Here is a 27,067-nt window from a genome sequence, read left to right as displayed (position 1 = left end):
TTCATTTTTAGGCTGCTTTTATTACAAAATTACAATTTGAATTAATAATTGCACAACTACAAGATTGTTTTTTATGCCAGTGCTGAATGAAACGCTCTGACCTCGTTCAGCCCCACCGAAGTCAAGTGCAAAATTCACCCTGATATGAATGAGAAATTCTTTGAGCTTATCATGAATTAAGGTATAGCTTGTTCTGATGATGAATTGAAATGATTTAAAATCAATTAGAACAGAAAAGACACATCCCAAACTAGATGTTTACTGAGCTCAAATTCTTGATTTACAGCCCAGCATCCTGACCCTAATTGGAAATCCATACATCACTGAGGCAACATAATCAAACTTCAGATAACTTAACTTTAGAGCAGGATTTTTTTTTTCCCCTGTTCAAGCCAGTTGCTGGGAAATTAACAGCAACCAGAGTAATTAGCAGTGCAGGTATTTCACCATCAGAACTCTGAGAACATGGCAGAGGTTTCCAATGCACACTCAACAACCCCTTTCCTTTGCCTATAAAACCAGCCCTGAGTCATTTTGGCCACCACTTTATTTCACGAATGTGGAACAGCTCTGGAGCAAGTCATGATTTACTGGAAGTCCTCTGGAAGTGTAAAAACCTTCCAGGCTTGTGCTCAGGCACTAAGCACCACTCCTTTCAAAACAGAAAAGAAAATTTAAGTCATTTGTGCCAATATGACATTAATGGAAGCAGCTTCTTTTTGGGGGAGTGTTACAGAAAAGGTCACGCCGTGGAAATGTGATTTCCCCTAGTTGCATGACTATTTATATAGAGAAATAGAAATTCATATAAATGTATACATTTCTATAGATACACATTTTGTACACTGTAGGCATATACATACATACATACATATGTACACAGGGTGTTATATACACATCCAGATTTGTATATACATATATATAAATATATATACACACGCAAATGCACACACAGCTTGCTTTGGAGCCAGCTAGAGTTATAAATTCTCCCTCCCCCACAGAGCCAAGATGATCCGAGCTGCCTCTGCTCAACACCCCACGGTTGTCTCTCCAGCCCAGAATTAAATATAATCCTCATTATTCTGCCTCTCTGGTGCCTGAGAAACTTGGCAACCTCTCTGGGTGACTGGAGATGCAGCAGTTCCTCCTGCCTTGCCTCTCCTAACCTATTCTAGGAGATGCAATATGCTGCTAAGATTAAGTGTCCAAAATGCTAATATGTCTGAGAAGTGCCTCCACTGACCTACATCGGGAATGTAGGTCGGAAAGGAGCTATTTTTAAACCAAAATGCCCGTATTTTAATTACAGCCCAAAGCAAGCCACATTCCTGAACCTCCCAGAAGTTTGCAAAGCTCGAATTTTACACTTCAATAGTGTAATTATAGGTACATACTCAGATATACACACAGTAGGCACAGCACATACTCAGCGTTTCCGTGACACACGAGGCACTCGCTCCTGCTTGGAGCTGACAGCAAGTAATTTTGGGAAGGTCTCCTCCTTCTCCCTGATGCGTACCTGTTAGAGATCCTTCTCACCAGGGCTTTGTGCTCTGAAGGCTTGGACAGACTCTGGTTGGCCAAACCTGGGACATCACCATGGCCAAGCTGGCCAGGCTGCCAGCGAGCTGAGGGCACTCCAGGCGGGGCACAGGGAGGTCTCGAGGTGCAATACACCACTCTACAGAAAAACCCAACAGAGAGAATTGTGTTTTCAGCTGGTCTCCACTCCAGGCACAAACAGAGGGGTCAGGGTGTTTGCTAAACCCAAGGAGGATCTGTGCATGCAGACAGGTGAAAGAAATTTTGGGGATGCCAGTAACCTGCAGGCTGGTGAGAGTTTGGGCTAAAAGCAGGAAAAATAGGGTGTGGGAGCTGTTTGTTACCTGCTCTAAAATCAGGGTTTGCAACAGGAATATAATGTAGTTATTGGCTGTGTCGAAGCCAGCGAGAGGCATTTGATTTTCATTGGTTTAAAACTGAAGGGGAGAATTAAGCATGGACTGAACAATTACTCTCTGCCTTAATCAGTGCCTTGACTCCTCCTCAGGACCCCTCAGGGCTGTGACTTGCCCTTTTTTTTTGAAGAAAACACTGACATCAACTGGATCTAAAAAAGACTTTTTACTTGCCATATTTCTTTGCTTGCCAATACTATCCACTTTCCAAAGCAGCCAGGCTTTTGGATCACTGCAAGAAAACATAACAGAAGTGATGCCACAGGAAATGTCTCTCTGATTAAGAAGAATGCATTTAGCTACAGATTTATTCCAGCAGTGCTTTGGGGACAGCTGGTCAGTCCTGCCCTTGCATGGCAGTTTAACAGCACCAGAGAAACCTGGATGTGCTCCCTAAAAAAGACAGGCAAACTTAACTGGCCAGCGTCCATTACCAATGCCTGATTTTTGTAAAGCTCATTTTTCACCAAAGCAGCACAATGTGAATTTTCTCAGTGCTCCCAGCACACACAGACCTGGTGTCTCCAGTGGTGCAGGACCACAAGGACTGGATTTGTCAGGTGGAGCAGTTTGGCTGGCCCATTCAACACTGAAATCTCACTAATTGGCATTTCTAGCATTTGCCTTTGAGCCAGACCGTGCTGGGCACTGCCAGGGCACAGCAGAGTGAAGATATTTCAGCTCTGAGCAGCAGTTCCTACACCCTTTGGAGCAGAGCTCCTTCACTCTCCAAAGAAAAGAAGCACAATAATTGAAGTCCTGTTATGAGAATTTTCACACTGCTATGTTTCTCTCTCTCTGGTCATACCAGTGATAAAATCAAACTGAACAATCACAGAACAAAACAAACAAACAAACAAACAAACAAAAAATAAACAAACCAACAAACCGACAATCCAACCCATTAATTAGCTCTGATTTGCAAAGCCAAAGCCTCCAAAGTTCAAAGACAGACTTTGGTTCAAGGGTTATTTAGATAATGGACATTTTATATATATATTGAAACACATAAAATAATTTAGAGAACAAGCAGAGAACCAAAGGTTTATGTATCTTTCTATAAAACTCAGTTTAGGACAGTTACAGTTGGGACTGACTTAGTTTTAAACAAGTACAGCCTGAAAAAATGATCAACAAGTACATTCCTGCAATTCTGTAAGGTGTAACCCATCTACTGTCTCTGGAACAGCAAAGGAAAGCAAGAAAAAAAAAATGCATAAAACCCTCATAAACAGTATATTAATGCCACTATAACATTTGGGGAATGTCTCTAACTTCAGCTAAGGTTCCTGTAGGACAAAAAGGCCCAAATTCTTCTTCAGCTTTATTTTTTTGGTTGTTTGGTTGGTTTTTAGAGTACCTGTCGCAGGAGCCCCTCCTCAGGAATGGTGCTGGGTGCCACCACCACCAGCAGGGATGGCTGTGCCACCAGAAGCAGCAGCACAAATGAAGTTCTTTCCCATTCCAAAAAAGTGATTTGTCACAATTCAGGAATTCCTGCTTGGAATCATTCGAGCCCTACTGCAAAATCTGAGCACTGCAGAGAACCTCCCTCCCTGGCACCGTGCTCCAAGGACCAGCCAAATTGCTGTGCCCCATGCCATGGGCAGGATATTCCTCCACAGGTAGTGGCATTTGTTGGAATTCCCAAGTACAGAGAGAGTCATTCCTTGGCTAACCTGAAATACCTCTTCAGGATTCACAGAATGTATAGGATATTCTTGAGAGATTTAGAAAGTTCTAGTGGAAAAATAAAGATGTTAGGAAAAGTAAATGGACATTAAAGATTCAGGACACAGTACATAGGACTTGGTCATGAATATTTCATATTTGCTCTGCCCTCTGTTCTTCTGTTTAAGGCACCCTAAAGCTGAGTATTGCATGTCCACACCTCTAATTAAAATAAACCCCACACTTCAGATCCACAGCCTTAACATTCAGAAATATCAGGATTGATGCACCACCCACCCTACAGAGACCACCCAGCATTCCTGCAGCTCTGCTCTTTGAGCCTTTTCCTCTCATTTTCCCACAAAAATGATCCATCTGACACTATCCTGAGAAAAACCAAATTACTGACCAATTTAGCAGAGAAAATGCCACCACAGGGAAGTGTTTCCAAACACTTCCACAGGGATCAAAAATAACCTGCAAGTGTCACCCCAGCAGCCTCCTGGGGAACTCTGTGCTTTGCTCTCTGAGAAAAGTCAATGCTTTCATAGAAATCTGCCAAACTGCCCCAAAAACCTGAACAAAAATGAGATAATGACAGAATTTTACAACTGGAAAACTGTAAGGAACAAGGAAAAGACATTTTAAAGAAGTTCTAGGAAACACAGTTTTCAGTGCCTGTCAGTCACAGAAATACAGATTCCCTGGGTTGGAAGGGACCTTCATATCCTTGCTCCCAAAGAAAAAGATAATACTAACAAAGTATTTCTAAATAATTTGCAATTGTTGCATTATTAATCTTGGCTAGTTGGTCACCAATGACATTTGAGCTAAACAAATTTGTCTTTCAAATCAAAAGCCTTAAAGATTGTTTGGTTAATTTGTGAGTGAGGTCAATCAGAGAATTATTGAATTAATGGCAAACTCATTTTCTCTGTACCATTACTAATTTTATTCTGAAACAGTCCCATGGAGTACTTGTCTCAAAATACTTGAATCCACTTAATAGATGTTGTAATTTTCTGAGATCAGATTTTGCTCTTCATTCAAGTCTGTTGACTAAAACTGAGCATAATGGGGTTTCAACATTGGATTCCAAGGGAACAGAACTGGGCCTCTACTCATTCCCACTCGAGGGTTCTTTCCAAGCACATTCCAATTCTTCCACTGCCCAATCAAACCAGAAATATTTCAAGAACTGGAAAAAAATATTTCCATTCATATCAGAATTAAAAAATAGGATTTTTTTCACAAAGAGCTGTTGTGAGCTACATCCTGGGTAAATTTGCATTTCTTCCATGGAGAAAAACTGTGTGGTACTGTGTACAGTATAAATACATAATTGTGTGCACGCAAATACATACAGACATAAATTCACGGAGAACCTCAGCTGCAGATTGAAAACCAAGCCTCGGAAAAACTCAGAAAATAGGAATATGCAGCACACAGCAGGCTGATTTCCCCGTGTCCATAAATCCACGTTGTAAAAGCCAGTGCCTTTGGATGAATGGCAATCCTGGAACAAGTTCACCCTGGAGTGGTGGGAGCGCTGCCAGGAGTCACACCCGTGGTAAAGAAATGTCCTGAGCAATGAACTCCCACACTTAGGGCCAAATTCTACATTTCTACACGCTGCTCTTCACGTGAACATTTCTGTTAAACCTCAACCCCAAGCGTGGCATCTTCTTGGTGTGGAGTGGGTGCTGGAAGCAAGTGGAAGCAGCACAGAGATCATCAAGCACTTTGCACACCCAAGTACTTCAGAAGAGCAGCCTCACATTTTGGAGAGACCTTTCCCTTCTGGTGCTCTCAAAGTTCTCCCAGAGAACACAAGCTGGACAAACCCAGATATTTCTGGTTTAAAACCAAATCAGCTGTGCTGCCACACTCAAAGGTGGTTTTGTCTGGAAAGGTCTCTGACAAAATCTGGAGCTGCCACAGCTTAACTCATGCTCGCTGAATCTCCTAAGGAATGAGATTCTCACTCTCCAGTAACACTCTAATCACAGCAGTAGGCAACAGGCTTTCCATAATTCAGATTATTACTCATCCCATAACTTTTGACATCGTTCTATCCCTGTTGATACACTCAAGAGATCCGTGAAGCCATTTCCAAAGGAATTTTTAAACTAGGGTACAATGTGATGGTGACATCAATGACAATGTCCAGAAAACACAAAAAGCACCAACAATTGAGCACCAGGATCATCCTTTCCATTTCCCTGTGTGCAGTTGTTGGCTGGCACCGGGGCTTACCTGGCTTACCTGGCTTACCTTTTCCACCTGTAGGAAAAATTTCAATGGTCAGTGAGGGAATAAACCAAACACTTGCTGCAGGTTTTACTACCACAGGCTGAGCTGCTCAGGCTGACACCAGGTACTTGTACAACCATGAAATCAGCTAAAATAAAATATTTATTTCACATTGTATCCCATCAAACAGCTCTAATTCAACTGCAGATCATTTGACTTTATTTGATTCCTTCCCAGTAGCATTAATGCTACCAATGCTACTGCTGATAAAGACAGAATTATCATTAATACTCCCTATTAATTAGGAGGAATCTGGGTTGGAGCATGCAAAGTGTCACCCACTGCAGGTCAGAGATGATGGATCCACTTTTCTTTCCTCCAGTGGGAAAGGAATGCTGCTACCCACTCAGCCTCAGCTCAACACAATGAAAAAGCAAAATAAAAGTCATCAAAACACCCTTTAGACATCACACTTAGACATTGTCAACACTTCCAGAGCAAATCATCCCCAAATCATCTCAGTTCACAAGGAAAAGGAAGTTTCCTACGCAAGGAAAGAAAAATAACTCAACGTAAGCCAAAAATTATCTCTTTTAATACAAAATTCCATTCTCATAGAACAAATTTATTTCCACTGAATAAATAGATCTGCTCACTGTCCATGGGTGAGATTACCGCCAATAGTAAGGATGAAATTCTCTTGCCTTTCTGCAGTTTAATTAAAATATAAACATTATTTGCAACCGGCTTTACTCTATTTGGATACAAGTATGAACACTTGGGGTTTTGAGGACATTGCCAAATGTATACAGCACCACTCTCACTGGGGGTTGTACTTTAACCTGATTTATACAGCTCCACGCATCACTTGCATGTAGGCTTATCAATGTAATTATTACAATTATGGCAAGAAGGATCTGGCCTTTGCACTCGCATGTTTAATACTCTTAGCACGTGCATGCTCTTCCACTATCTATTAAAAACTCAACAAAACAAACAAATGAGCAAACCCCAACGGGTCAGAGCTGAAGGCAGCAGTGAGGAAACACAATCTCGACTCAACAGAGCAAATTGCAATGTGCAATATTTTTACTGCCGGCATGGAGGGTGATGCCAGAGTCACAGAGGCTCGGAGCTGTCCCCCCTTCTCCAGACACACACGGCTGCTACCAAGGCTGGGGAAATGAACCTCCAAGAGAAAAAAGCTCGCCACGAGCATCCTGCCCGGAGCTGTACATGGCAACTTTGTGGGGACAACAATCATTTATGGGTTTATTTCTGTGAGAACGCATTGTGAGGGGCTGTTCCCCAAGGAAAGAGGGCAGGTGGTGGGCAGGGGCACCTCGGCGATGTGACCGAGAGGTGACCAATGTCACCAGGAGGTGACAGACCCCGCTCCCATCGGCAGGAGCGCTCCCAGCAGCACTTTTGGGGGAATAACCTCAATTCACCCTGCCGGCTGCTCAGCAAATGGTCTGAGGGAAGGGCGCGTTGGGATTTCTGGATAAGCCCCATTCTCTGGGGCTCTCAAGGCAGGTGCATTCTGAGCGGCGGACGGGGACAGGGAGCGGCTCCAGGCCGGGAGCGGGCCCGGGATGGAATCCGGGATCGGGTCCGGGATGGAATCCCGGATCAATCCCGGGATCGATCCCGGCACCGAGCCCGGGCGCACCGGCCCCGCCGCCGCCTCAGCGCTGGGGCTGCGGCGCCACCTGGCGGCCGAGAGGGGCCGCGCTCCGCGCCCGGGACAGCGGGACCGAGCCGGGACAGCGGGACAGAACCGGGACAGAACCGGGACAGAGCCGGGACAGAGAGGGACAGAGAGGGACAGAGCCGGGACAGAACCGGGACAGAGCCGGGACAGACAGACAGAACCGGGACAGAACCGGGACAGAGACGGGACAGAGACGGGACAGACAGACAGAACCGGGACAGAGCCGGGACAGAGCCAGGACAGAGCCGGGACAGAGCCGGGACAGACAGACAGAACCGGGACAGAACCGGGACAGAGACGGGACAGAGCCGGGACAGACAGACAGAACCAGGACAGAGAGGGACAGATGGACAGAACCGGGACAGAACCGGGACAGAACCGGGACAGAGAGGGACAGCGGGACAGAACCGGGACAGAGAGGGACAGATGGACAGAACCGGGACAGAACCGGGACAGAGAGGGGCAGCGGGACAGAACCGGGACAGAGAGGGACAGATGGACAGAACCGGGACAGAACAGGGACAGAGCCGGGACAGAGCCGGGACAGACAGACAGAACCGGGACAGAGCCGGGACAGAGACGGGACAGATGGACAGAACCGGGACAGACGGACAGAGCGGGACAGAGGGACAGAGAGGGACAGGGGGACACCGCCGGGACAGACGGACACCGCCGGGGACCGGACACCAACGCGGACAAGATACCAACCGGGACCCGCCCGGGCAGGGAAATCCCATGGAATCCCATGGAATCCCATGGAATCCCATGGAATCCCATGGCCTTTGGTCTCCCTCCGGTTGCGGAGGGAGTGGGAGAAGCGCGGCGCGGCCGCTGGGATGCTTGTTTTTTTATTTGCATTCCAAACTGGAAATGCGGTTAAAATCCCCGCTCCGGAGGGGTGGGAGCTCTCTAATTGCTCATCCCGCTGCCAGCACCGGCAGCATCCCTGCGATGCCTCCCGGTGCCTCCAGCAGGCCGGGAACCAGCGCTCCGGAGGGATGCGCTCCCAATTTTCCCGATATTTTTAACTGTCAGGACAGTGCGGCAGGGATACAGATCGCAAATCGGATTTGTGACAGTCTCGGGTGGTATCTTGGCAAGACACGCTGTACAGGGTTTTTTCTCTGTTAACATCACAGTGCATTGAACTGTTATTAATAAAATAGCGTTCAAGGTTATGGGGGGGAAGGAAATCTCTGTGGAGGAAGCTGAAGTTTCAGGTTCAAGCTTTGTATTCCTATATATATATATATATTTGGGGGTCTATATATATATATATATATATCTGCAATTTTTTTCAAAACGTTTTATTAGGAAAGCTATACCAGACGCATCACTGTACAATGATTTAACATTACCTTTACAATTTATATTCACTTGAAATTACAGAATAAATATATGCACATTGTTGTACCTTTGTGTGTGTGTGCGTGTGTGCGTGTATGGGTGCATGAGAGAAAACATTAAAAGTGCTTCCTTACAAAGCTGTTAGTGAGAGGTGCCCATTAGCTTTTGGTTTGTTTTTTTTTTTTTTTTTTCTCCTCTTTTTCTCTGCATATTTGCATGTCGCTTTTATTAGGAAAGTGCGGATGTCCTCCAAAAAACCATGGCGTCATGATGAAGTGTCACTGAGCATCCCCCTAGGTGTGTGCGCCACGTGGTGACATCCTTTGGGCTGCTCGGCTCCGGGTGGCTTCCCCCAGCCCCCGGGGCTGCCCCCGGGATCCCCCCGCGACCCCCGAGCCCCCCTGGCGGGGCTGGGCTGGCGAGGGGTGCGAGGAGGGTGAGGGCGAGGAGTGTGCGTGCGAGGGAGGGAGGGAGACAAGAGTGAGACATTCGAGCAAGACCCTCCCCTCCCTTCCCTCTTGCAGTTTCCAGGCATGCAGCAAACTGCGCTCGTTTGCTTCTTTGCATTATTATTTTTTTTTTTCTCTCTCTCTCTGTTAAATAAATGTACAGAATCTGTGCCATGATGGGCAAGAAGAAAGCAGGCCAAGAAAATGCCATCTTCCCTCCCCCTCCCCTCCAAGGGAAAATATCAAGGAAGTCTACTGCCAACGGAAAAAAAAAATAAATAAAAAAGGGGAGAAAAAAAAAAAGAGCCAACGAACAAAACAAACAACAACAATAAAGAAACTAAAAGGGAAAAGAAAAAAGAGAGAAAGAGACACACATAGAATTTACTTAATCAGGATCAATACAAAGATCCCCGATAATAATAATAATAATAATATAATAATAATAATATACCTTTAGACATGGCACAGTCAAAGTCTCAGTTTCAGTATAAAAAAATAATGATTGATTAACATCTGCTGGCAAAAGTCTGCGAAGGCACTTCGTCGATTACTGATCTGAGAAGGGCCCTGCCCCGCAGCGCGCACATCTGGCGGGGCAGAGCGCACAGCTGGATCCTCTGCTCGCGGGCGGCGGGGCCGGGCGGGCGGCGGGGCGGCGGTCAGAACCGGTACGTGGTCTTCTCCAGGACTTCGAGGTAATCCGGCTTGGTTTGGAGTTTGGCCCTTAACTCGAGGTATTCGCTTGTGGGGGTTTGGTGGTCCGGGAAGCCCTTGCCGGCCGCGAAGAGCAGGGTCTCCTTCAGCCTGGCGTCCTGCTGCAGGTCCGGGTATTGCATGCCGGGGGGGTGGACGTGCAGCTCCTTCAGCTTGGGCACGGTGCCGTACAGGCAGTCCACGAAGCCCACGGCGCAGGGCGGCGGGCGGTCGCGGTCCCGCGGGGCTCCCCCCGCCGCCGCCGCCGCCGCCCCGAGCGCGCCCGCCGCCAGCCCTCCGCCCGCGGGGTGCTGGGGGTGCACGGCCACGATGGTGTTGAGCTGCGAGCTGGACACGGCCAGGCTCCACTCCTGCTCCTTCTCCAGCAAGGTGCGGTAGCTGCTGACCGGCTCCGGCGCGGCGGCGGGGGCGGCGGGGTGGGCGAAGCCGCGCTCGCCGCCGCCCCGCAGCAGCTCGGCCGCCTCGCCGCCGCCGCCGCCCGCCGCCTCTTCTTCCTCCCGCGGCTTGTAGATGGGGTTGTTGCACATCTGGGTCACCGGGTGCGGGATGTAGTCGTAGACGTGGCCCGCCGGGGGCGCCTTCTCCGGGGACCGCTCCCCGGGGCCGCCCCCGCCGCCGCCGCCGCCGCCGCCGCCGCCGCCCTCGGGGAAGAGGCGCGGGCAGCGCAGCGGCACCGCGCCCAGGTCCGCCGCCTCCGCCCGCGGGCCGCGGAACGGCAGCTTCCTCCGGCGGCGGCGCAGCACGAAGGCGAAGAGCCCGGCGGCCACCAGCACGGCGGAGAAGAAGAGGACGAGGAGGCTGAGGATGAGCACGGAGAGCGGCACGGCCGCGGCCGCGGCGGCCGGGGGCAGCTCGTAGGCGGCCGCGCCGGTGGCGGCGGGCGGCGGCGGGGCGGCGGCGGGCGGCGAGGCGGCGGCGGCGGCGGCGGCGGGGCGCAGCGCGGCGGGGCACAGCGCGGCCAGCTCCAGCGAGCGCAGGTCGCGGCGGGCCAGCGGCTCGGGGCTGGCGCACAGCACCTCGCCCACCACGCTGACGGAGCTGAGCGCCTCCAGCCACTGCTTCAGCGGCACCAGCTCGCAGGTGCAGTCCCAGGGGTTGAGCTTCAGGTCGATCTGCACGATGGCGTGCAGGTGCTCCAGCACCCCGGCCACCGGCAGCGCCAAGAAGTGGTTGTTGCGCAGGTTGAGGCGCGCCAGGGAGGTGCCGGCGAAGGCGTCGGTGGGCAGCGTGCGGAGCAGGTTGTCGTTGAGGAAGAGGAGCTTCAGGTTGGGCATGAGGCTGAAGGCCGCCGGCTGGATTTCCCTGATCAGGTTGTACTCGAAGTACAGGTAATGCAAACTCTGCAGGCCCCGGAACATGCCCGGGGTGAGCCGCTCGATGTCGTTCCCGTTCAGGTACAGGCTCTTGAGGTTCGGCAGGTTGATGAACGCCCCGTCCTGCACGTAGGAGATCCGGTTGTTCCCCAGGTGTAAGAGATCCAAGGAGGAAAAATTCCAGAAATCGGAGCGGTAGATTTTCTGGATCAAATTCCCGCTCAGGTACAGCTTCTTGGCGTTCAAGGGCCTGGGCAGGAGCTCGGAGATGTTGTGGAATCCCCGCTCCTTGCAGTTGACCGTCAGGCCCAGGTCATTGATGTGCAAACTGCAAGAGCAGCCGGTGGGGCAGATGATGGGGATGGGGGGCCGGGTCTGGTAGGCAGCCACGGGCGGTTGGTTGGGCCCGGGGTACAGGCCACGGGGGGTCGGGGGAGGCCGGGGCGCCCTGGGCTGCTTGGTGGGCTTGGGCTGCTTGTTGGACGTTTTGTACTCAACAGAGGAAGCGGTGAAATGGAAGGAGGACAGCATGGAGGAAGGCTTCGTAGGCCACGCGTTCTCCTTGCTGGAGGACAGCTGAGGGATGCCCAGGCTGGCTTCCACCTCGGAGTCGGACAGCATGGGGCAGAGCTTGCTTCTCTTGATTTCCCGCAGGTCCTTCCCGTGGAAGTGGAAGGGGGTCTCGCAGGTGATGTCCCCCACCAGAGCGGTGTAGGGGATGCGCTCCAGCCAGCTCTTGAGCTGCACAATCTCGCACGTACAGTTCCACGGGTTCTCCTCCAGCTGGATCTCCATCAGGCTCCTGCCAATGTGGTCCAACATCCCGCGGTACGAAAGGACTTTGAGGCGGTTCCCCCGCAAGTCCAAGTGGGTTAAGGACACAGACTTAAATAAATTGGTGGGAAGCATGGGGATAAGATTGTCATTTAGGATAAGGACCCTCAATTTACTTAGGTTTCGAAATGCCCCGCTTTCAATCCGTTTAATGACATTGTAATCTGCCTGCAGATATTCCAGACTTTCCAAACCCAGGAAAGTGTCGTTCCTGAAAATGTCCAATTTGTTTTCGTGCAAATACAACCTCTTCAGAACTCGGAGCCCGTTAAAAGCCCCCGTCTGAATGTCCTGCAGTGCATTGTTCCCAAGGTTAATAGATACAGCATTGTTCAAGTGAAGAAAACTGTTGGTGTACAATTTCCTCATGGAATTCCTTTGCAGATAAAGTTTAAAAGGTCTCGACCACGACTCTGTTATCTGACTAATATTTATAAATCCCTTGTTGTCACAATGTATATGGAAAAGGCTTTCCTTCACTTCACAGTAACATGGATCAAAGCAAGGCTCATCCAGTTCCTCCGAGTCCTCTATCAAGGGAATAGGTGTAGTCCATGCTAGGGCAATTGTGCTTAGGAGAATTATCCACAACATCCTTCCTTTATGAAGCGTCTCTGCCGTGGAAGGTTTCATCATTTGTTGACGTTTACAAAACTGCAACGGGAAGAGAAACACAGATTTCAGTATTTCTGCCCTGCCCCTCTCTTTTTCCTAAGCCCCTACCTGCTGGACTCATGTCGGGCTCCTGGAAAGTTCAGCAGTTGTTGGGCAGACGTTCCCAACCAACTCCAGGGGTGTCGGCTGGGCGAGCCTTGCCCTGATTTATACTTGAGAGATGTTAGAGGGCTCCATCACGCGATAGCAGCCTGCCTTGCTCCCCTCCCCGTGGTAAATGCCACCTATAAAGAGGACAGCACATGCAGCCCCACACGGCACCACGAGCACACCGAACGTGTTGCGTCTCTCCACGTTTCCCAGGCTTCGGAACTGCCCGGATCTCCTCCCCGGGTGCAGTTTTAGCCCGGGAGCCATCACAGCCCACCTCGACTCCAGGGGGGGAAACACACCGAGTGTGGGCACATTTCTCCGGTGTCGCACCACATCCTTCATCCATGCAAACTCCCAAAGTTATTGAACCTCCACCTTCGCATCTCCCTCCCTCCCGGCTCGATAGATTCCACACGCGAGTTCCAGGGAATGTGTGAGCTTTGCTGCTGTCCCTGGCAGAACGGTTCCCCTCAGAAATCCCCACAGCATCTTTACCCGAGTAAATGGTTAACGACCCTGCTCGGGAAGGAAATCTTCCCCTCGCAAAAAGCGACGGTGAATTAATGCAACTGGTATATTATCAGATAAATACACACCACATATTAGTCATTTTAGCTGATTAAAGCATTTAGAGATGATTAATCTTTCTAAAGCACATGCCCATGCGATCAGCAGATCTAAAGGGAAGTGACAGCTGAAGAGGCACCTAGGATTGAAACGCTCAGCCTGCCTTGGATTAGGGCATTTTGTGCCCCCAGGAGCAAGCAAGAGACCCGGTTTAAAAGCTGAAAGTGGAAGAAAAAAAATACCTTGACACTTACCAGCCGATAAATTCTCTATCCTACTATACACGATTCCGAATGAAGACACCATTCTTCTCCAATCAGATGAAAATAACACTGCCCTAATGAGATGCAGCTCCTTCAACATATGGTTTCACCCTTCCTTTCACCAGATATTTTAAATGTATGGGCACAGGGAAACGCTAAGGATGGGAATAATACCGGTGGTGATGCAGCCTTCCTTGAATCCCTGAAATGCCCATTAGAATGATTCGGAGCGATCATTGCTTTTAGTCTCAATCTCCCAATAAAAAGGTCCTTTTTGCCTTCCTCGTGCAAGAACTAGAAAAAATTGCCCCCAATCCGTAAACTTAAGAGCAGAAAGATGCATTTAGGGGAGAGAAATGCCAGAGGAACAGAAATCCTTAGGATCAACTTGCAAATGAAACCCTCCCCTGTGGGAAAGAGGAGATGGTTGAAAGCACGAAAAGAGAAATACCCTCTGCAATTAAAACCAGCATCTAATTGGGGAGAAGGGAGAGAGACGAGAGCTATATTGCAGTATCAATCTCTCTGTCTCCTTTGCAAAATATTAGCCACTTAAGTTCTCTTCTGCAAGGGCTCTAATAAAAATAAAAAAATAAATAAAGAGGATTATTATATCTTCTTTTTGGAAGAGGGGGGTGTCTTTGACCCTAGGCGGAAACAAAAGGATCCAGAAAGGTTGTACTTACCGGTTTGCAGGAGAGATTTTAGCACATCGTTACCAAAAAAAAATTAAAAAAAAAATAAAAATAAAAAAAAAGGCAAAAGAAAGGAAGGGGAAAAAAAAGAAAGCTCGAGTTTAAAGATTGCTGGTTTGTCTCTGCCTCTCCCTCTCTGTGGCTCTCTCTCCCTCTCTCTCTACTCCTGCTGAAGCTGAGGCAAAAGGAAAAAAAAAAAAAAAGGAAAAAAAAAAAAAAAAAGGAGAGAGGAAAAAAAAAAAAGAAGCAAGCCTGAAACGTGCTGGGAATGCAATGAGCCCCTCAATGATCCTTTTTAGGATGCAGAGCTGCTGTTTGGCACACTCAATGGAGGAGGGAGGAGAGGGGCTGCTGCAGGCTCCAGCGCCGCCGCCGCCTTCCCCGGGCAGCAGCGGCGGAGCGCGGTGCGCTGCGTGCGCGGCTGTGCGCGGTGCGGGGCGCTGCGGGGCCGCGCGGGTGTGAGTGCGTGTGCGTGTGCGTGTGTGTGTGTGTGTGTGTGTGTGTGTGTGTGTGCGCTGCCGCTCCTGCCCTGGATCAGGCTCCTCCACGTCATGAAAATCAGCTCCGAGAAGGGGAACAAACGGAGGGGGCGCGCTCGGCTCCAGGTCGGGGGCGCGCATTTGGGAAGCCCTGACTACACAGTTTTTTTTTCCTAACCTTTTTTTTTTTTTTTCCTTCTTTTTTTTTTTTTTCTTTTTCTTTTTTTTTTTTTTTTTTTTTTAAAGAGGGAAGGAGGGGGCTGGTTGGTGGAGAGGAAGGGAAGTGGGAAACGGGCAGATGAGGGAGGAAAAAAACCTGAGAAGAATCAGAGAGGGGAAAAAAGCCGCCGGGATGGGGCAGAATTTGCACTCACCCCGCACTCCCCTTTCCAAAAAAAAAAAAAAAAAAAAAAAAAAATAAGGTGGGGGGGAACGGAACAAAAAGCCCAAGTCTGGAGGAAATCAAAGCTGCTCTGCCTGCGAGAGCCAGCCGAGGGCTGCGGCGGGGAGCAGCCCGGGGGTCCCGCTCCGCATCCAGCGCCTGCTCCGCTCCGCGCTGCCCGCCCGTCCCGAGCCTCGCCGGGATCCCGCAGCTTCCCGCGGAGCCCAACACCTCGGGGAGACACCGGCGCCTCCCGCATCCTCCCGCCGTGTGCGCGGAGGCGGAGGGGCCGCGCCCGCGGTGCCCGCCCGCCCCGGGAGCCGCCGCAGGTAACGGGGCTGCGCGGGGCGCGGCGGATCCGCGGAGGGGCGCGCAGCGGGTGAAAGTTGGTGGGTGAGATGCGCAGGGGGCTCGGGGGGCTCTGCCCGCCCCGGGGCTCGGCCAGCCGGGAGGGAAGGGCTGCGGGCAGGGCAGGAGGTGAGCCCCGCTCTCCGCACCCGCGCACACCCCTGCGCATCCCTGCGCGCCCGCCCGGCCCCGCGCACGCATCTGCGCGGGTCTCCGCGGAACTGCCCGGGGCATCCCGCAGCCCCCCGCTCTGCGCGGAACGCGGACCCCCCTCCCGCACCCCGCGGTGGCTCGGCCGGGAGAGACTTAACTGGAACCGCGGCTCGGGAGCGAAAAGTTCAGGGGCAGAGCCGCGGGCGCGGGCGGGAGGTGCCGGGCGCTCCGCGGGGTCCCGCCGCCCCGGCGCCGCTCTGCGCGGGCAGGGGCGCAGCCTCCGCGCCCGCGGACGCGCACCATCTTCCCCCGGCTGCCGAGCTCTCCTCCAGCGGTGCAATATGGACGCACCGCTCCCTCCTAATTAAATTGCTGCATCATTCATTTTCTGACGCGGGAGCGGCATGGGGTACGGCGGGCTCCGTGCGCTGACACCCCCCGTTCGGAATGGGGGGAGGCGGGGAATAAAGGGCCAAAGGGGGAATCACAACAGTTTGTTCTTGCAACAAGCTCGCACGGAGGGGCTTGGCAGCAACTCAGGAAAGCGACCTGAGGGAGCAAACCCCGCTGGGTTTGGGGGGCAGCCCCCCTTCCCCATGGATGCCGCCCCTGGAGCAGGGTCGCGGTGCGCGGGGGCAGGGAGCCTTGACCTGCAACTTTCCCAAAGGCCCCCGAATATCGCTCGTTTTCCCTGCCGGGGCTCCGGCCGTCGCGTCGTGCAGAGGGGCTGGCAGAGGGCAGGGATGGCCCTGGGATGCGGAGCAGGGAGCGCTGCGGGGATGCACGCACATCCCGCCGCGTTGCCCCGCAGGCAGGGACACACGGACACCCCTGTGCCCCCTGCCCGCCTGGGACACGGGACAGCCCCGCGGGATGCCCCGGGGGAGGAGGAGGGAGGGGATGGCCCCGCACCTCCCTTTCCATCCTTTGTGCCCCCGCAGTTTCCCAGAGGGCTGAGGAGACTCAAATCCACACAGAGAGGCGCCTCTCCCAGGGTTTGTCCGGGCCATGTCCCCTTGTCCCCTGAGCCAGGAGGCAGAAGTCACCTCGGGCCATCGCCTTCATCTTCCTCCAGCCACAGCAGCTCCCGGCCCTCGTGTCTCTGCTCGGTGTGAGTGTGACTGGCAGCAGCTCCGGGGAAGGGGACGGCTGATGTAACCCAGATTAGGACGTCACTCGGTTATTAATGACAATTATGGTTATTGGCAAGCGAGCTATCTCCTTGCCAAAGCCCATCCTGGAGCTGTGGGGATGCTGTCAGCAGGGTGGGAGCTGGCAGGTGCCCTTTGGCTGCCTCTTGCCAGCCTCAGTTGTCAGCACTGAAATATTGAAATGCACCTTTCCCCCCTTATTGTGACAACAAGGGAGGGAGACCCAACTTAGAGGTGGATGCTTGGGCAATTATTGTACCTTGCAGAAATATCCTTACAGGGCTCTGTTGCCACCAGAGGAGAGCGTTCCCCTGCTGCAGTCACTGCTCAGCAGGCACGGAGCGCTCCAGGCAGCCTGCAGTGGGAACCATCCCCTTCCCTTCCCTGCCCTTCCCAGCACAAGTGGCGGTGGTGGAGAGAAAAGAGGGAGTTTTCTCCCAGAGCTCGCCCTGACTGTCCAGAAAGAAATATTCTGAGCTTTCCTAGTCTCTCTGTCTCCAGCAATCCATGGCAAGGGCAAAAGCAATAAGTAGTGCAAGGGGGAGGGAAGCTCTGCTGTAATTCTTGCAAAATGGGAGCTGCTTCCCAGCCCGCTGGGTTTGTTAAGGTCGGGAGGAGTTTGGGGGTGCTGGGTCCGAGTGTTGGGAGGGTTGGAACACAGCTCCAGCTGCATTTCTGCCCCAAAGCCCTGGCCACCCTGCAGGGCAGTCAGGGATGGGCTCCAGCTGCCAGCTCTGGGGCAGGAGAGGCTGTGGGAGCCCAGGCTGGCAGGGGAGCAGGGAGATCCCAGCGGGGTGTGCTGCTCCCTGATGGGATCACTGATCCCTGCTGGGATCTCCTGCCTGGCAGAGCTGCCAGCCCGGTGCTCCAGGGAGAGATGCTCCAGGAGCTCAGAAGGAACATCCCGTGGCTCTCCCTGCCACGTTCCTCAGTGGAAATCCTGGAATTTAGGGAAGGCCAGAGCTCTGCAGAGCACAGAGCTGAGCTCTCCTGGCCCTGGGCAGAAACACTCCCAGCTGCACAGGCTGCAAGAGGCTCATGCCATTAGACTGGGCTCAAAGCTCAGCTTAACCTCCTTCCCTGCCCTGATAACCCCTCTCCTTGTCCCCACGAGATTCCTGTATTGCATGGTGTTTTCATATTCAATACTGAGGTTCCCCTCTCCCTTTTATTTGTAGAGAGCCTTTCAAATATCCTTGGGATTCTATATTAGAAGTTATTTAAGAAGAAGAAGACATGTTAGTGTTTTTGAAAATGTTGATAGAGGACAGTCAGAATTGAGAGTCTTTGTGCAGCAGTCAGTGAAGCAGTTGATGAGGCTTCACTTTTCTTATTCCCTCTCTGTTCCTTAATTAATTTAACAAACACAGACGGAGAAACAGAATCATCAGCTGGAATTTACCTCTAGCCCTTCTCTGGAGGACACAATTTCTGTTAAATCTCTGTCACATTGTCCCAGGGGTGTTTTAGGGACCACAACCTCTCTTGCTGTTGTATCAACAGCTCAGCCTCCCTACGAGGGCTCCCAAATTGGACGCAGGGGTTTGTCCTGTCCCCCCCAGCCCCTGCAGAGCTTTCCCTGGCTGCTGGAGGGTCCTGTTAGCCCTGGGAGAGCTCAGCCCAAGGCTCAGCTGCTGCTCAGGTCCCTTCATCCCGTTCTGGCTGCTCTGCTGGAGGCTGGATCCTGTTTTCCATACACTGCTGGCATTTGCCACGCCATATATTCAGTACAGGCAGGGATTATTTGAGCTGCATAAGCATTGCTGAGTGCACATGAAATGGAGGAAGTGTAAGAATTTTAAACTAGGCTTTTCCAGCTGGAATCCTTCAGGCTGGAGTAGCTTAAGTCGAACTGATGCTCTTGGCCACAATTTTTTTCTTAGCCCACTCATTATCAGTTATTTATTAAGGCATAACTGTTGATTTTTTTTTTTTTTTTTTGCAGGACAGTTGTTCTATTTTCTGATGAAGCTAAGAAATAACAATGCACCACATGATATTAACATGAATTCTTTCTAATATAAAAGTGCTACTTGAAACTCAATAGGACACTGGAGCAGTACAGAAAGCCCAGCCATGGCCTCAGTAACAAGTTATTTGTGATTGGTTTATACTCATGGGATTTTTTTTTTTCCCAGCAGAGAAATTTTGCCCAGCATTTGATGATATGTGTAAATATTAAAAGGAAAGGAGGGAAGAACTAATAGACAGCATTAAAACAGAACAGCAAATACCAGCAAATTGTGGGTGCCATAATTTTAATGGATAGCTATTAAAAATAAAAGAGCAAAGTAGGCAAAATAAAAGGGAGGTTTTATTGGACAAAATTGACAGTTGTTATCCTCACTGATTCCTGACATTTCAAGATCAGTTTTTTTATCTAATGTTTCAACAGCTTTGGGTATTTCCTTCTGGTGAACCACACTCAGCTGTAGCTTTTTTTTCCCCTTGAAACCCAAAAATGTTTTTTTGTAAATGTGTTAATATTTATTATAGCTAGTGTCAAAAAAAACCCAAACCAAAACAAAAAACCAAACAGCTCCACACTCCACTTATATATGAGCTTCTCCTCAGCCTTTCCTGGGATGATCAGAGCCCTGGGTGGGCACACTCAGCTTCCTCTGGCAGCAGCTGGAATTTCATGCACGGATCCAAGGCAAAATAATGCCCCCAGGGCATTGTTCCCACCCAAGCTGAGACCTCTGATCCACCCTCCAGCCCTGAGAGGGCTCCTCCAGCCCTTCCCACCCTCCTGCAGCCACATCCCAGAATCGTGGAGCCACTCAGCTTGGAAAAGATCTCTGAGATCATCGAGTCCAACCATTAGCCCAGCACTGAACCACGTTCCTAATGGATATCCAGGTGTTTTTAAATCAGCTCCAGGAATGGTGATCCCACCACTTCTCTGAGCAGCCTCTTCCGGTGCTGGACAACCCTTTTGATGAAGAATTTTTCCGTAATACCCGACCTAAACCTCTCCTGGCACAATGAAAAGCTGTTTTTTTCTTGTTTATCACCTGGTATGTGAGAGAAGAGTCTGACCTCCACCTGTCCACAACCTCCTTTCCTCCATCAGGACAATGTGCTGCAGCCTTTTCAACCCTTTTTATTCAGTAGAGAGGCTTCTTGTCACCTGGCAGCCCAAGTGGAGGTTTTAATGTCCTAAAGGAGGCTGAACATGGACCACAGAGAGGAAGAACATGGACTTGGAACTGTGTTTTCTGAATCTCTCCATCCATTGCTCACAGATCCTGGTGGCAGGACACACCTTCAGATGGCAATTTCACTACTCCCATTAGAAAAATCCTAGATAATGCAGAAAACCTGCTTGAATTCTTGTTGTGGAATAATGGTTGTGGTTTATTTTGACACCTCCACACTCTGCATGTGGACATTTTCTATTGCAATTTCTTCTTTGGCTTCCTTTCCTTTTCACCTTGTGGGCTAATCTTCCATACATCCCAATTCCTGGATTTTGCCTGGGTACACAGAAATGGAGATTAACCTCCAGTATGTGCTGTAAGCAACAGCCTGGATTTTCAGGGCATCTGGATTTAGAGTTGCCAGAATTAGAAACACGAGCCTGACGAGATCATGCTAGGGCAATTCCCCAGCACTGGGCCATAAAGCCAATCAATTTAAAATGTAATAGAAAGCACCAAATTCTGGGTGAAGGAAGGCACTTACTGCTCATTTGGAAAGAAAAGCTCATATTCGAAATTGCTTTTCAGATCAGACTCGAGCCTACTTTTAGTGATGTCGGTGATGCCACTTGTGTTCAGAATTTTCTGTTTACTGCTGTTCCTTCTCCATTTCCTCCTCTCCTCCTTTTCCTAAGATCCCTGGCATGGCTCAGAGGAGGCTCCAGGATGATCCCAGGGATGGAGCAGCTCTGCAGGGAGGAAAGGCTGGGAGAGCTGGGGTTGTCCAGCCTGGAGAGGAGAAGCTTTGGGGTGAGCTCACTGTGGCCTGGAGGAGTTGGAGGAAGGATGGAGAGAGACTTTGGAGAAGGGATGGATGGACAGGACACAGGGAATGGCTTCAAGAGAGTAGAGTTAGATGGGATTTGGGAAGGAATTCCTGGCTGTGATGGTCGTGAGGCTCTAGCACTGTTTCCCAGAGCAACTGTGGCTGCCCCTGAATCCCTGGAAGTGCCCAAGGCCAGGTTGGACACTGGGGCTTGGAGCAGCCTGGGACACTAAAGGTGTCCCTGCCCATGGCAGGGGTGGCACTGGATGGGTTTTAAGGTCCCTTCCAACTCAAACCATTCTGTGATTCCAGGATTTTTCCTCTTCGAGGACAGTTAGGACATGGAGACAGAACTGATTGAAAAGAGTTAGTGAGATGAAGTCATTTTAATCTCATGGAAAAAGGAGTTCACTAGCCATGGAGAGGATGATGGCAATGATGTCTGCTCTGCTCTTGCAACTCTTGCCCCAGTTTTGTTTTGCTCCCAAGGACAGAAGGTGACCTTTCATCCAAAACGGGCTCACTGGGAAGTTCAAGATGAGCTGACTCACTCCCATTCCACTTATCCCTAATGGAAGTTGTGGATTAATGCACCTCTAAAAATGGCCAAAGAGGTTTGGGGCCTGAACTTGTGGCTGTCTCCTAACACCAACACTGCAGTTCTTGGGTTTCCGGTGCGTGGTGCATTAACTCATCAGCAGGCACTTAGGATGCAATTTTTCTTACGTTAAAATTATGAAACGGTGAGAGCCAAAATGAGCTGAGTGTCCTCCTCGGCCTGCAGCTCTAAGTGACCTCTGGAAGAGAACTGCTCTCCCTCTTTCCCACCAGCCAGGAGTCCTTCTGGAAATTGCCATCAGAAATCAAATATCGTGGCTACTTTACATGCAGGAGTTCCCTGATTCCTTCTCTGATATAATTTTGTTGAAGAGGGAAATTTCTGGTTTTCTTTTTCAAATTCCAAGGTTTTGGCACTTTTACAAAAGACCAAATTTCTTTCACCAGGAACTTTGGGAACTGCGATTTTTGGTCACTTCATCCAAGGAGTCATTACATGTGGATATGCAAAGAGAACCAGAGGTCTAGGAAGCCAGATTCACCCAGGAAAGAGTAAATTAGGATAGTTCTGAATGGAAGAGTGGAAGGAAAATGACAATACTTTTGAATTATAAAAGATTATGTTGAAAAATAAAGGGAACACTCTGCTTTTGACAAATAACATCAGAGAGAGAACAATAAATTGCTCTTAATTTGGAATTTAGATTGATACCAAATATATTTGATGGAGAGAGTGGCTAAGGAGGTCACAACCCCACAATCCTGTGGCTGTTCATGCTGAGGGACAAATTGCTTGTGACCATATATTACGCTCCTTAAAATAAATATATTGTCGATAAACACAGGGAGAAAATCCAGTAAAAAGCAGATTTGGAACCAGGTTCCAATAGAAACAATGACATAAAAAATGTAACATGAAAGGATTGAAGCTTTCTAGATCAACGTGGCTAAGTAGTGTTCAGGGCATTTCATATCCTGGCCCTGAATTCATGGAATTGGCTAAAATCATCTTCTTGGAAGTATATACATGGGTATATGGATACACAAACACCCACATGCCTGCTCACCTGCATTCTCGGATTGTTTGTGCACATCTGCAAGTTTTCAAGGGTCCTGTGTTTAGGGTTTTTATTTTCCATTCATTTTCTCTCTTTCTGCACCATCCATCTCCGTCTGGCTGGCTGGATAGCTGGGAAATACCAGCTCCTTGGGAAGTCACCTTTCAGAACTTTGGGGAAAAAATCTCAAATAAGCAGATTTACAACAAGCTCTGAGCACTGGGATTCCTGAATAGAGATAAAATCTTAGGCATGAGGGTAATGTTGGAATGTAAAATCCGTAACAATTTCCTCCCTGCTTTCACAGCATCGAATGTTTGCAGTTCCAGGGAGTGTGAGCGGGGCTCCCTTTTAGCTGTTGATTTAACTGGGCTTAAAATCCAATGAATAAATTGTCCATAGCTGATCAGCTTGTGGGGTGCTCAGTGCCCACACACCAAATAATAAGCTCCACATCCTACTGTGAGCAGTTTATGGCCAGAAGACTGCGGGAACACGGCGGTGGAACTGTCAAAATAAAAAACATGTAATGGGCTCATAAACGAAATGGACGGATATTGGTTTACAATCAAGCCCATAAATACGTGTCACACCTGTCCTCTGGGTGGTCAGCAGCAATCTGGCTGCCAAAATCTGAGCATATTTTTGAGCTGGTGCTGTCTGATTTGCCCTTCCCTCCTTGCTGAGCAATACCAAGGGGTGAAGTTGGAGGCTGAAGTGAAATGGTGACACTGCAGGCCAGGTGATGTGAATGTTTCAAGCTAAATATCCAACAAATCCAGGATAATTCAAGGCTAATTGTGTTTTATTGTGTTAACCCTTTTAGGAAAAAAAAAATCAATGAAAATAGGTTTACAGCAGCTGTTTTTACCCCCCAGCAAGCTTCTGCACTTTCCCACTGAGGTTACTCTGAAGGTGAAAATAGTCTAACATAAGGAATAATAACAACAATAATAATAACAATAATAACAATAAAAATAAAAAATAATTTACACTGTGGGAGTGCCAAGGATTCCCTCTACGCAGGGTACTGGAGAAACAAAAACTTTACACACAAAATCTTCCAGCCAATGACCAGTGTGAATCTACCTGGGATTTTTCCTCTTCATACCTACAACTCTAAATCAGGGCCTAATAAATGCAGCACAATTCTTAGTATAGCTCTCCCAAAGGTTACTAATTTTAACAGGCTGTTTTCATTATTCTTCTGAAGAAGCCATAGAGGCAGATCCAATATTTGATGCTTGATATTTGCCCCAAATAATCCCCTATCTGATTTTAGGGTTATACCCCAGCTGCTAAACCAGCTCCTTACTGCAGCAACCTCTTCAGGACTTTAGGTGGGATTTAGTGCAAAATCTTCTTTTTTGCTTATTTAATCTTTAAAAATATTACTGTTTAGTTGTGAAATTGTGCTGTTTAAAATACAATCTTTTATTTTGCCATTTAAGCAGTAGTTTTTTTTGGGGAGGAGAATCCATTCTAGATGGAGCCATTTGGGACCAGCCTTACCTGAAGGCCATTGAAGAATCCCTCAAACCTGAACAATTTTCCAGCTTAAATACACAAGGGAGATGTGGAGCTCTGGAACTCCCTGCCAGGGCTCCAGTTCCACCTCTCCTTGCTCTTCTGCATCCTGAAAACCCTGTAGAAGTGAAAGTTTTCAGGTTGCCAGAGGGACACCAGGATGGCCCAGGCAGAGACTGATTCCTTAATTTTAAATATATGACTAAAACATATTGGACTGGATCAAAAAAAAAAAAAAAAAAAAAAAAAAAGGCAGCAGAATGGCAAAACTGCTGCAAACCTGTGAGAACACAGGCGTTTTCTGATTTTTTTGGTGTGCAATGCAGATGCAAACAGCACCATTTCTTTCCTTCCATTTGCATATCTGTAAATGACTGCAAGGCAGGGTAGAAGTAGGAGGAGGCCAGCTGGATTCAATTACAGAGAAAGGTAAAAAATATTTTGCTTCTGATATTCATTTTGCAGTTTTGAGCAGAGTCACATTCTGAATTCCTTTCCAGACTTTAGGAAAAGGAGTGAAGTTCTCAGCGGCGTATCCCAAGCGGAGAAGCGCACGGTGATTGGAATCATGAAAAGAAATTCTACTTTTGCACTAATAATTAGTATTATGTCTCGTGCAGCCTTCCCCGAGAGCCACAGCAAGAACATTTGAGAGCATTAGAGCTGCTTAGGGAGATTTCAGGGGACACTAATCTGCAGGACTTTCGCTGACAACCCAAAGGCAGCATCACATAATCGCGGAATCTGAGGTATTGATGATTCTGAGATTGTAGAAAGTCTCTGTCTGTCAGCCCCCTGCCAAAGCAGAAGCCATAATTGGTCTGTGCTGGTTTCCAGGTTGTTTATTCTGTTTCTCTCTCACATGTTCTGCTGCCCTGCCCAGCTCTGTCCTGCAGGGCAGCGTGTGGGGCTCTGCCCTCAGTGGGATGTGACAAACATTAAATATCAGAAACTCCCTGGGCTGGATTTACAAGAACGTGCCAAGATCTGTCACCTACGTTGGACAGTGTGTCCCCAGCCTGAACCAACAGAAAAATGCCAACACCACAGTGAGACATGGAGGGCATGAAGAAGGAGAAAAAGGACAAGGCACACCCAATTTCCTCCAGCTTGTCCCTTTGGACCCCTCATCTAGAATCCTACAATTTTACTTTTGCACCCGTGCCGCACTTAATTATTCTTTATATCAAACACTCAGAGCTGGTAATTCATCCTGTAAGATTGAAAACTCTTTTCCATGGTCAGAGATCACAGCCAGTGTCTCTGGGGCTCTGTCCAGGGGGGTTCCTGACCCCTGCCAGGGTCCCAGGGCAGCCAGAGGGAAGCTCTGGATTCCCACAATGTAAAAGCCTCATCAGGGCAAACTCACCCCAAGCCCATCTGCAGCAGCCCTGAGCACAGAGCTCCCAGTCTGGGATTCCTCGGGATGCTGATTTACTGAGGTCAGAGCTGGGTTTTTGGTGTGCCAGAATTATTTCTATGATTTTGAGAAGGAATTGAGGCTCCAGGTTAGTGGCAGAGCTGCCTGCCAAGGATGAGATGCAAATCTCTTGCTCTGTGTGATTTTCCCCTACTTAATAATAATGATGATAACAACAACACTCATCATCATCACCGCCACCAAGAACAACAACTACAACAACAATAATTACAATAACAACAATGTTACCTTTCACTAGCTCCTTATAAGCCTTGATCATTATTTTATGCATCTTCTTAAGTGTATATTTTTTTTTTTTAATTCTTTGCTTCATGTTTCAAGTAGCAGCAGCTCCTGGAAGTGCCATAATTTCTGCCATCCATGCACATACAGCAAGGCAAGAGTGGTCAAACTGGGACACAAACCTAGAGGAGTAGGTGGACAGTAAATAATTACTAATCCTTTCCTGCCATTTGTACCTTAGAGAGGTCTCCAGTTTGTTGTCACTCTTAATTATTGGCCTTTGCTGATGAGCACAATCTTAGGAGTCGCTCACAGACAGATCTTTTGTACATGGTGGAACTTGAAATTGAACTAAACCTTCCCTCTGCCTGCATTTCCTTATTTCTCACAAACCTTACACAGCAGAGGATTTCCCAGGTGCTGCTCAAATGCCCTAAAGTTGGAGGGGGATAAAGGCAGAGCCAAGTTAGTGGAGCAGAGAATTCTCTGGGTTAGGCTGGCAGACAGGTTAAGATGACAGACATTGTTCCCTCTCCTACTTAGTCAGCTATATTTAATTTTTCAGTGGATTTTCTCCCTTTTGGAGTCTCACTGTACCCTGCAGTGTCAGGGAAATGTGTTAACAAAGCTCAGCCACCCAGGGAAGGGCATGGTCTTCAATTTGTGCACAGGGAGGGAAGCAGAGAGGGATGTTTGGAGTTTACAGACAGAGGCAGGAATTTGAGGGAGATTTGGAAAGTCTTGAGTGTCTGGCAGTGGGATGGAGACTCCTTCCACGCCCAGCCTGTGGCACAGGCACTCCCAGCAGCAAAAGCCAAAATCCCTGGAACTTCAGGAGTAGTGAGGGGTTTGAGCTCCTCATCCAGCCCCAGGGAAGTGTGCTGGTGGTTATTTCAGTCCCAGCCTCATCTCACATTTTGGGAGGAAAGCCTGGCGGGGTGGGGATGATCAGTCCCGGCATGGGAGGCGGGAGGTGTGTGCATCTCCATCCTGTCTGCAGGAAATCACAGCAGGTTGGGGAGTTCCTGGGATTCTCACAGAACTGGGGAAGGTTCCCACTTCCTCCAGCCTCCCTTGTGTAACCCTGAGGTCTGGATTAGAGCCCTGGCTGCTTGGCTTGAAGAGTGGTTCCAGTCTAAGGCTCCTGGAAGTCCATTTGTTCTCACCAAAATACCATTTATTCTTACTTTCTCCCATGCAGGTAACCTGGCTGACACAAAATAGTCCCTC

At 49.3% G+C, this 27,067-nt stretch overlaps 1 protein-coding gene and 1 long non-coding RNA gene across 5 annotated transcripts; one reads left to right on the top strand and one right to left on the bottom strand.

Annotated features, from left to right (window-relative positions):
- SLITRK3 (SLIT and NTRK like family member 3) lies at positions 1-16,124 on the bottom strand. Of its 4 annotated transcripts, none has more exons than XM_077785742.1 (5): positions 14,541-14,932; positions 13,846-14,261; positions 9,847-12,910; positions 2,133-2,190; positions 1-1,681 (listed from the first exon to the last, which is right to left on the bottom strand). In XM_077785742.1, exon 3 carries the CDS (start codon positions 12,890-12,892, stop codon positions 10,055-10,057), a length of 2,838 nt encoding a protein of 945 aa, XP_077641868.1. In that variant the 5' UTR covers positions 12,893-12,910; positions 13,846-14,261; positions 14,541-14,932; the 3' UTR covers positions 1-1,681; positions 2,133-2,190; positions 9,847-10,054. The 4 variants fall into 4 exon arrangements, with proteins under 4 accessions (XP_077641868.1, XP_021403934.1, XP_077641869.1 ...); XM_021548259.2 differs by having other exon boundaries at positions 13,846-13,928; XM_077785743.1 differs by lacking the exons at positions 13,846-14,261; positions 14,541-14,932 and adding an exon at positions 16,070-16,124.
- Positions 15,547-23,514, top strand: LOC110480379 (uncharacterized). The gene is made up of 2 exons (XR_002467101.3): positions 15,547-15,739; positions 19,008-23,514. It is a non-coding gene; the product is annotated as an uncharacterized LOC110480379 (long non-coding RNA).
- Positions 23,515-27,067: the final 3,553 nt, after the last annotated feature.

This window comes from Lonchura striata, chromosome 10 (genome assembly GCF_046129695.1).
Source record: "Lonchura striata isolate bLonStr1 chromosome 10, bLonStr1.mat, whole genome shotgun sequence".
In the NCBI taxonomy this organism is placed as follows: domain Eukaryota; kingdom Metazoa; phylum Chordata; class Aves; order Passeriformes; family Estrildidae; genus Lonchura; species Lonchura striata.
The sequence above is the reverse complement of the archived record's forward strand: the minus strand, read 5'-3'. Positions and strand labels throughout refer to the sequence as shown.